This window comes from Somniosus microcephalus, chromosome 29 (genome assembly GCF_052327205.1).
Source record: "Somniosus microcephalus isolate GS21.2 chromosome 29, FLI_Smic_1.0, whole genome shotgun sequence".
NCBI classification, from domain to species: Eukaryota; Metazoa; Chordata; class Chondrichthyes; order Squaliformes; family Somniosidae; genus Somniosus; species Somniosus microcephalus.
In genome coordinates, this window is record NC_141015.1 from 17203469 (window position 1) to 17213988 (window position 10520).

The window sequence follows — 10520 nt, forward strand, 5'->3', positions numbered from 1 at the left end:
ACTGAACCTTGGAAGAGAAACTGGGCAACAGACGTAATCCATGAATGGGGCTGGACAGCTGAGGGTGAAGTTGAAAGAGACCTAGGAGTCTCAGGAGTCCAAAGACGTGCAGGTTAGGTTGATTGGCTATGATAAATTGACCCTTAGTGTTAGGGGGATTAAATACGTGGGGTTACGGGGATAGGGTGGGATATGTGTTGGTGTAGGGGTTATGGGGATCGGGTGGGATATGTGTCGGTGCAGGCTCGATGGGCCGAAATGGCCTCCATCTGCACTGTGGGGTTTCTGTGATTCTGTGAACACTTAATATGTCCAAGCACTGCTGAGCAGCAATCAATAGACCCAACAGAATGTTAAACTGCATAGCCGAAACAGTAGAGTTAGTGTTACCAACCTTCCAGGATTGTCCGGGAGGCCCCAGGAATTATAGATTAATCTCCTGGGTGCTGCTGTGAGCAACGCCCAAGAAAAAAATCACAGGGGCATTAAAAAAAATTATTTGTACACTTTCGCTTATTAGTTGTAAAAATATTGGCAGTGGTTTCAATCTGCTGCAACACTGGGTTCAATCAATTGCAAAGTGTGATGTGTTTTAAGGTCAATGACCTTCTGACACCAGGTAGAGGGCATATGTAGGCTAACAACACACTTTGGGTCTGCTTCAGTGCATCTCAGGCCAAGTTTAATATGTAGGACAGCTGAATGCTTTCGGATTCCTCTCACCCAAGTGCCAAGATGCAGCAGAAGATGTGAGATATGTTTCCATTAGCACTGACTGCAGAGCCGTCTCTTCCGGATAGCAACTAAACTGTCTCATTTGGGAGCGTGAGCAGTGAGCTCTCGCATCCAGGGACGTGTGACGGTGCCTCCTGCAGATGTACAAATCTGGTAAGGTTCAAAGACACCTACTGAGAAGTAGTTTTGACCCGCTTCAGAGACAGTATCAATTTCAATTCAATTCAATTCAAATCGCTTTATTGGCATGACAAGTTACATCTTATGTTGCCAAAGCATCGGAAAACATTCATGTTTGTTCACAAAAATACAGATCTATCCATACAGTGTATAAACAGATATATCCCTGAGTGTATAAATATACTTTCATATAATTTATATATACTCTTTTCTTATATTTAGTGGTTGTCCCTCTGTTTATGGCAACATGACACACTCAGAGGAGGTAACAACTGGCACTAGTATCATCTCACTCCGGGGAGCTGTTGTGAGAAATGGGATCGTTCGCTGTGCAGCAAGTGCAAAGGGAGCTCCTCACATGAATGTAACTCGTGCTGTACCTGAGCTGTGAGTGCGGTTTGGATGGCGTAGAAAGGGGTTTTATTCTGTGCATAACCCAAACTATATCTAAACCAGGACTATCTCGTGCTGAGACACAGTCCAAAAAAGTGGAAAAATGCTATCTTGAAGATTGATGACCACAGAAATTCAGCGAGATGTTAAAGAGGTGTCTAAAATAATGAGAGTGTGGGGAGGATAGAAAATTAAGAAGAAAGTTTTATTCACAAAAACAAGGCTCCTTCATTTTTTTTGCAGTGAGGTCCTGGGAAGGGAAGAGATTCTTCCATTAAACCTAATGCATGAGTTGCATCTTGGCACACTTTTAGGAGCTGCTTTTATGAGCCAGGGACTTGAGCATATAAAGCTAGGCTGACACTCCAGTGCGGTGCTGAGGGAGTGCTGCACTGTCGGAGGTGCCGTTTTTTGAATGTGACGTTAAACCGAGGTCCCATCTGCTCTCTCAGGTGGACGTAAAAGATCCCATGGCACTATTTCAAAGACGAGCAGGGGAGTTATCCCCGGTGCCCGGGCCAATATTTATCCCTCAACCAACAGAACAAAAACAAATTATCTGGTCATTATCACATTGCTGTTTGTGGGAGCTTGCTGTGTGCAAATTGGCCTCCGCGTTTCCCACATTACAACAGTGACTACACGTCAAAAAGTACTTCATTGGCTGTAAAGCATTTTGAGACATCCGGTGGCCATGAAAGGCGCTATAGAAATGCAAGACTTTCTTTCTTTCTTTGCTGACCCAGGGGTGATTTTTTACTGTGGGTGAGTCTGAGACTTACACCAAACGCCCCAATCCAGCTGGTTTCACAGAATGTACACAATGACTTTTAACGGATTCCTGCAACGTCTTACAGTACGGGCTGTGAGAGGGGAGGTGCAGTGAGGATGCAGCAGGGGTGTAGTGGACTGGCAGAGACTTTGGATGTGTGAGAGAACATTCTTTGCACTTCCTTGACGTGCCGTTCCTGACTCACCCTTTTAACAGTTTACACAAACAGACCGCGGCAGTGAATCGCAACACTACTGCCCGCAACATCGAACCTTGCGTCATCCCCTCTTTATTGTTGTGTCTTTCATCTCCTTCCAGTGACCGAGGTCTGTTTACAGGCCTACGCTAGACTTTGTTCTTCCCTTGCCTGGCAGCCGCTAAAGCTCGTACGCTTACTGTTCCTGTTCCGATGTTTTCCTGAATATTTGGCCCTATGGATTCACACATACTTTTACGACTTCTTTCTATTCCCATTTCCAAAGCTTTTGGTGGGTTTTTGCATTGTTTGTCTCCCCCTCACCTGGAGATTTCAATCCTGGGGTGGGACTTCAATAACCCAGAGGTAAAGTGGTCAGACCAGGGACAACCAGAAGAGTAGGGGTAGAAGTACCAGCAATTTCACCAAAGCCGCCAGTGATGATTCCCCCCTCCCTCAATGAGGTTGACCTGTCTTGACTGAGTAGGGTTGGCTTTCCAGCCAATAGGATCAGTCCCACAGCTGCAAGATGGTCAAGTGAACCCCCAGTAATTGGGCTGGAGAGTCGGCAACTCTGATTGGACATATTCCTGGAGATTTCATCACATGACCTCCGACTGCCCCGCCAAACAGCATTTTTTCCATCCCCAATATTTTTATAACTAATAAACGAAAGTGTTCAAAGAAGATGGGAAAAACACACCAATTTTTTTTTAAACGTCCCTGTGATGTTTCTCAGCGGTGTCCAGGAGATTAATTTTTAATTCCTGGCGGCTCAGAGACAAACCGGCAGGGTTGGCAATCTAATTTCCCTCTTAAGCTGTGCGCAATCTGCAATGTCCCGCGCCGGCCGCTCACAAGCTTTTCCATTGGAAATACCGCACGTGTGCCGAAATTTAAAGGGACCGCGCATTGAAATAGAGGGAACATTGTTGGCAACCCTATTGGGCAGGTTCCCCCTTTAATGAATCCCCGTCCTAGAGCGCTAAAGGCACACAGTGCGCAACACTTAAATAGTAAAATCAGTTTAAATTGATGTAAATACAGCGAAGGAAAATTCCCCTCTGGCTAGGACAGGATCTTGCTGCGTGCTTGACTCACCCATGGTGGGTGTAAAGGGAAGCTCAGTGCAGCGAAGGGCTCTTAAAGGGGCAGCAGCTATTCTTGTCGGATTTTTTTTTTTACTTCAGCGTCTTTTTACTGCCGGTTTTCAGGGTTTACCGTTTTTTGTTATAATTTGTGAGGAGACCCAGTAAAGAAAGTGTGGGGAGAAACAAACCCAACATAACGTTGTCTGCAAAAAGGCCGGTGGCAACTGAAGCTTTTACAAGAGTTCGACGGAACAGGGAAATTGCACAAGAAGAGGTGTGAAAAGCAGAACCAATGTTCTCGTTAAGCTGCACGGCCGCGCAGTGGTCTGGAGGTCCCGCGCAGGCCGCTCACCGTTCTTTCAATGCAAGAAACCGCGCAAGTGTGAAAATTTGAATGGGCCGCACAGTCCGTTAAAGGGACCACGCACCCAAAATAAATTAGCGTGGACATTGAGTGGAACTCAAAATACAAACCTTCAGTGCAACTCAGTATCTCACTGCAAGCCACAGAGTCCTGTGCTGTTAGCAGAACAATTTTGAGTAAAGACGGGGGTTGGTTTTAAAGTGCCCCGATCACAATATTTCACGGTTAAAGTGCTACAAGATGAAAGAAGGCATGCCAGGGTGATCAGCAAGCACCAAAGTGACACTGCTCACACCTCCCACCGACATTGGCACACCCTGGCACATCCAACTGGCAAAGTGCTCCATACTTTCGGAAATGCAGAATTGTGGTGATATTGAGCAGGTGCGTCAAACTCCTGTTGCTATTCTGTGGGAAAGGAGATGGAAGTGGTGACTACGCTGAGCAGAGCTGCCTTCACAGGCTCTTGATCAGATTGGAGCCACTTATAGAGCTTTGCCATCTGCTGCAATGACACGTAGCCAACCTGCATCATAGGGACTGCCAGTGGCAGTCAAGATCACCACAGCTATCTCCTGCCACCGCCCCCTCCCATCTTGGCATAGTGACCACCTGCCAAATAACTACAGGGGGCTTCCTGTGTCTCTCCTTTCATGTTACTGGGAGCCGGTGGTTTGGAACAGTCTGGGAGCTGATTCCCAACCCAACCCCAGAAAAAGTCATGAGTGGTTGGGGACCACCGCATATCCTGAGGTCCCCCAGTCTAGTCGGAAATTCCAGCATCCATTACAATGAATTAAACTGTTCTGAGACATATGTGCGCTGCCCCTGTAATACGTTACCGGAGACAGGGGAACACCCCCTCACCCCAAGATTTATCTCCCCTGAAGACCCTGGGTTCAGTTCTACAGGAGCCAGTGACCTACTGACACTGATTCTTTATGTGAGAGTCTTGTTAGTGAGTCGCAGTAATGACAGGTACCACAACCCAGTCCTGTCCTTACCCTCAACACTCGCGCACACACACACACACATATATACACACACACATATATATATACACACGCACGTGGGCACGCGCGCACACACACACACACACACACACACACACACGCACACTCATGCACAAACACACACATACAGACACACACACTTTCCAGAAGGACTCACTGTGTAACAATCAGGAGCAGGGACCATGGCTGATTTAGGCCCCCCTCTTGGCATCCCATCTGAGAGTTAACTCAGCACAGACCAAGCATCGAATCCTGTGCCCTTCCTGATCCATATCCTATCCCGGTCATACGCTGAGCGATGTGCTTACCAAATGGTCAACGAGGGGACTGGGTATCATTGCTCATTTCCCACAGTTTAGAAACCTGCGTGCTTTCTGCCCCATTACGATGTCACTAACCTCGGTAGCTGATCTGGGGGTTTTACTGTCACATTGAACTCACTGAGCCAGCATGTAGAAAGTCCTACAAGAGAGGGGGCGGTACTGGACCTAATTCTAGGGAATGTAGCCAGGCAAGTGGTAGAAGTGTCAGTAGGAGAGCATTTTGGTGACAGTGACCATAATTCAGTGAGATTTAAGGTAGTCATGGAAAAGGACAAAGATGGACCGGAAATAAAGGTTCTAAATTGGGGGAAGGCCGATTTTAATATGTTAAGGCAGGATCTGGCCAAAGTGGACTGGGATCAGCTACTTGTAGGAAAATCCACATCAAAGCAAAGCAGTGGGAGTCTTTCAGAAAGGAAATAGAAAGAGTACAATGCCAACATGTTCCCGTAAAGGTCAAGGGTGGGACCAACAACCCCAGGGAACCCTGGATGTCAAGGGATATACAAGAATGGATTAGGAAAAAAAGGGAGGCTTTTGGCAGATACAAAGGACTAAAAACAGTGGAAGCCCTAGAGGAATATAGAAAGTGCAGGGGGGTACTTAAAAAAGAAATTAGGAGAGCGAAGAGGGGGCATGAAAGAACATTGGCAGGCAAAATAAAGGAAAATCCCAAGGTGTTTTATAAGATTATTAAGGGCAAGCAAATAACCAGGGAATGAGTAGGGCCCATTAGGGACCAAAGTGGCAATCTGTGTATAGAGCCGGAAGATGTAGGTGAGGTTTTAAATGAATATTTTGCATCTGTGTTCACTATGGAGAAGGACGATGTAGGCATAGAATTCAGGCAGGGGGATTGTGATATACTTGAACAAATTAGTATTGAGAGGGAGGAGCTACTACTGGTTTTAGTGGGCTTAAAAGTGGATAAATCCCCAGGCAGAGACGAGATGTATCCCAGGCTGCTGTGTGAGGCAAGGGAGGAGATTGCAGGGGCTCTGACACAAATTTTCAGAACCTCTCTGGCCACAGGGGAGGTGCCAGAGAACTGGAGAACAGCTAACGTAGTACCATTATTCAAGAAGGGTAGCAGGGATAAACCAGGGAATTACAGACCAGTGAGCCTAACATCAGTGGTAGGGAAATTATTGGAAAAAATTCTGAGGGACAGAATTAGTCTCCACTTGGAGAGGCAAGGATTAATCAAGGATAGTCAGCATGGCTTTGTCAGGGGAAGATCATGTCTAACCAATTTGATTGAATTTTTCGAGGGGGTGACTAGGTGTGTGGATGAGGGTAGGGCAGTTGATGTAGTCTACATGGACTTCAGTAAGGCTTTTGACAAAGTCCCGCATGGGAGACTGGTCAAGAAGGTAAGAGCCCATGGGATCCAAAATTGGCTTAGTGGCAGGAGGCAGAGGGTGATGGTCAAAGGTTGTTTTTGTGACTGGAAGCCTGTGTCCAGTGGTGTACCGCAGGGATCGGTGCTGGGTCCTTTGCTATTTGTAGTGTACATTAATGATTTAGATATGAATGTAGGAGGTATGATCAGTAAGTTCGCAGATGACACGAAAATTGGTGGAGTGGTAAATAGCGAGAAGGGAAGCCTCAGGCTACAGGACGATATAGACGGGTTGGTCAGATGGGCAAAACAGTGGCAAATGCAATTTTACCCTGAAAAGTGTGAGTTGATGCATTTTGGGAGGACTAACAAGGCAAGGGAATACACAATGAATGGTAGGACCCTAGGAAGGACAGAGGATCAGAGGGACCTTGGTGTGCATGTACATAGATCCCTAAAGGCAGCAGGACAGGTAGATAAGGTGGTTAAAAAGGCATATGGGATACTTGCCTTCATTAGCCGAGGCATAGAATATAAGAGCAGGGAGGTTATGATGGAGCTGTACAAAGCGCTGGTTAGGCCACAGCTGGAGTACTGTGTGCAGCTCTGGTCACCACACTATAGGAAGGATGTGATTGCATTGGAGAGGGTGCAGAGGAGATTCAACAGGATGTTACCTGGGCTGGAGCGCTTCAGCTATGGAGAGAGACTGGACAGGCTGGGGTTGTTTTCCTTAGAGCAGAGAAGGCTGAGGGGGGACCTGATTGAGGTATACAAAATTATGAGGGGCATAGATAGGGTAGATAGAAAGGAACTTGTCCCCTTAGTAGAGGGGTCAATAACCAGGGGGCATAGTTTCAAGGTAAGGAGCAGGAGGTTTAGAGGGGATTTGAGGAAAAACTTTTTCACCCAGAGGGTGGTTGGAATCTGGAACTCACTGCCTGAAAGGGTGGTAGAGGCAGGAACCCTCACAACATTCAAGAAGCATTTAGATGAGCACTTGAAATGCCATAGCATACAAGGCTACGGACCAAGTGCTGGAAAATGGGATTAGATTAGACAGGGCTTGAAGGCCGGCATGGACACGATGGGCCGAAGGGCCTCTTTCTGTGCTGTATAACTCTATGGCTCTATGACTGAATGGGATTAGCAAGCAGTCGGTCAATATTAAGAGAACTTTGTTAAAGACAATCATTTTCTGCAAGAATCTCTTACAAATGCTGTAAGGAGTTGCATTACATTGAAGAATATTTGCTTCTATTCCACTTGCCTGCCTGATGGGGATTTGAAGGGCACTCGTGCGCTGGTAACCGCAGTCTGCATTAGCCTCTTGGATAAATCGGAGGTGGTGGTCCGAACGTAGGAGAACGGCTTGTTGGTTCCTTTGACCACCTCATAGCCCCAGCCGTCCAGCTTAGTGTCAGTTCGCCCCTCAACATTCTCAAAGCCCTCGACGTGGTGACTCTCTCTGTGTTTCCCTCGATGCCTGTCCGATTCAACTTCGCCTCTCAAGTAATCCTCATGGGCATTGTCTGCATAGTCAGGATTCTCCGAAGGTTCCTTCAACCAGACCTGTCTCAGACATAAGAAAATGACAAGGAATCGGAATATCATTTTTCTCTCCATTCAAAAAAGAGGATTCCTATCCCTGGATGTAGTGAGAATGACTGATGGATTCCTGCAAACTGCCTCGTTTTGTTGCTTTGTGCAAATCCCAAACAAAGAAAGAGGAAAAAAAACCTTCCCAACCCTCCCAGTCTGCGTGGGAACTGTCAAAAGGCGAGGAACAATGCAGCCCAGCATTCCTGTGAAGATTTGAGTCGGCACCAAGATTGTACAATGGGTCATACGGAAACAGCTCACTAGTCCGATTCCTAATTTTACCAAGGGACAGGAACAAGGTGGAAGTTTCTTATCAGCAGACCCAGCACAGGAAGGGAAAGCCTCCAATAGTGTAAAACCAATAAATAGAATATATATTTCTAAAGTATGTTGTACCTCGAATGGGCCGGCAGACAACCTCTACTCAACCAACTTCAGAAGTCTCCTCGATTCCACTGAAACAACATTCTGATGAGTGTTTGTATTATTTTCAGCCCCGCCCCCACCAATTAAATAAAAATTGTTCTCAGAATGTGGCCGTCGCTGGCAAGGCCGCAGTCATTGCCCATCCCCAGTTGGCCTGAGCAGGGGGTGATGGGCCTACTTAGTACGGATTGTTTTGACTGACTGACTTGCTGGGCCACTTCAGAACGCATCAAGAATCAACCACTTAGCTGTGGGACTGAAGTCACATGTAGGCCAGACCGGATAGGGGTTCTCTTCCCCCAAGGACATTCGTCAACCTGTTGGCTTTTACAACAATCCGGCAGGTTATTTTTCTGCTGTTAACCCAATAATTACTAGATTTATTATGAAATGTCCAGAGATCACATTGATGCAAAAATTACCCTGTAATTTATGCTGCTTTCTGCGTTGATCTTGCCAAAGGGAATTTAAACCCTCATGTAAGAAAACTACGGCACTTGGTCTAAGCGTTAAACAAAGCTTTAATCAACTGTTTTACAACATGGAGGTCTAGGTGTGTCCTTCACTAGTTCCTGTTAAGAATGTCCTGTGCAAGCTGGGCCCGTGCCCGAGTATTTATACGCTCCCTGGACAGCGCTACCCGTAGGCCGCCCAGTATTATTTCATAAGTCTTTCTTTCATGAATGACTGATTCATGTCACACCCAAATGTCCTTTGAATCCCCTTTGCCTACATATGACCATATACAATCTATTATCGTGGATTGTAGACCATCCACTTAATATCCTGAGGAAGAGCTCAGCATTAATACTCTCAAATCCCCAAAGGTAATCAAGTCAAATTTCATACTGAGTTGTCCATCCATCTGCCCAACCCCTAGCAGCCCAGGAGCCAAAGGATCCTGTGGACAGATCACCAGAGTCTGCACCTAGTCCTATAACCCTCAATGCCATTCTCAGCCAGATATTTAGCCAGCTCATTTTTCAAAGGTTTAATCAATAACCATAGGATGCTTTGTTCCTTCCCTGGTGCTCGGGTAAGGGACATTTTGGACAGACCGAAGATTATGGAAGGAAAGGGAGACTAGCCAGTCATCCTGGTCCATGTGGGAGCCAACCAGACAGGAAAGGAAGATCTGAAGTCCTGCAAAAGGAGTTCAGGAGATTATGAAGCGGGTTTAGGAGCAGGATTTCAAAACTAGTATTCTCTGGACAACTCTCCCAGCCATGTGCTAGAATAGAGAATGATAGGACGCTTAGGGAGCTCAAGACATGGCTAAAGGAGTGGTGTCAGGAAAGGGCTTTTCCATTTATGAAGCAATGAAGCATTGGCCGCAGTTCTGAGAAAGACGAGTTATTCCGCAAGGATGGATTATATCTGAACAGGAAGGGAGCTAATGAACTGGGGAAGTAACGAGTCTTTCAAACTAGGAAGGAAGGGGGCAGGGAAACATTAAAGCAATCGGAAAGAGCAGAAATCGAAGTGGTAAATTTACCATTAAAAAAAAGAACTTAGCGAATAGGAGAGCAGGTAGAAGGAATAAGTTCCAGCCTCACTTAACTTTTCTGTGCCATCGGAGACTCTGAACAACGGTACAGACCTTCACTGAAAGACAAGCACAAGAAGCAGTTTCCAATAGAAACGAGCAGTGATGAGAATGTTAATTTTGGAACACGAGATGGTGTTTAAGAACATAAGAAGTAGGAGCAGGAGTAGGCCATACGGCCCCTCGGGCCTGCTCTGCCATTCAATAGGATCATGGCTGATCCGAATCCAGACTCACATCCACTTCCCTGCCCTCTCCCCGTAACCCCTAATTCCCTTATCTGCTAGGAAAGCTTTGCAGCTTTGAGCTCTGCACTGTAGGAAGGATTCGGAGGCTTTACAGAGGGTCCAGGGCAGGTTCACTGGGATGCTGCCCTGGTCTGCAGAAATACAGAAAGACTTGATAAACTGAGGCTGCTGTCATTCGGAAATTACGGGGTGAGTTGACAGAGTAGTTTAAAATTATGAAGGGAAGGGACCGAGTAGATAGAAACAGATTGTATCCAGTGATTGAGGGGTCGAGAACAAAGGGATGAAG

General features: G+C 46.4%; 1 protein-coding gene across 4 annotated transcripts in view; it reads right to left on the bottom strand.

Moving 5' to 3' along the window:
* LOC147098492 (multimerin-2-like) overlaps nt 1-10003 on the bottom strand; it is a 51155-nt gene extending 41152 nt beyond the window's left edge. For 3 of the 4 annotated variants that reach the window (XM_085970265.1, XM_085970263.1, XM_085970262.1), the window contains exon 1: nt 7680-8213. In XM_085970265.1, the coding sequence (XP_085826391.1) occupies nt 7680-8035 (356 nt within the window). In that variant the 5' untranslated portion in view covers nt 8036-8213. Of the gene's footprint in view, nt 1-7679; nt 8214-9932 lie in introns of those variants that run through there. The other variant, XM_085970264.1, reaches the window with a different exon arrangement.
* Nucleotides 10004-10520: the final 517 nt, after the last annotated feature.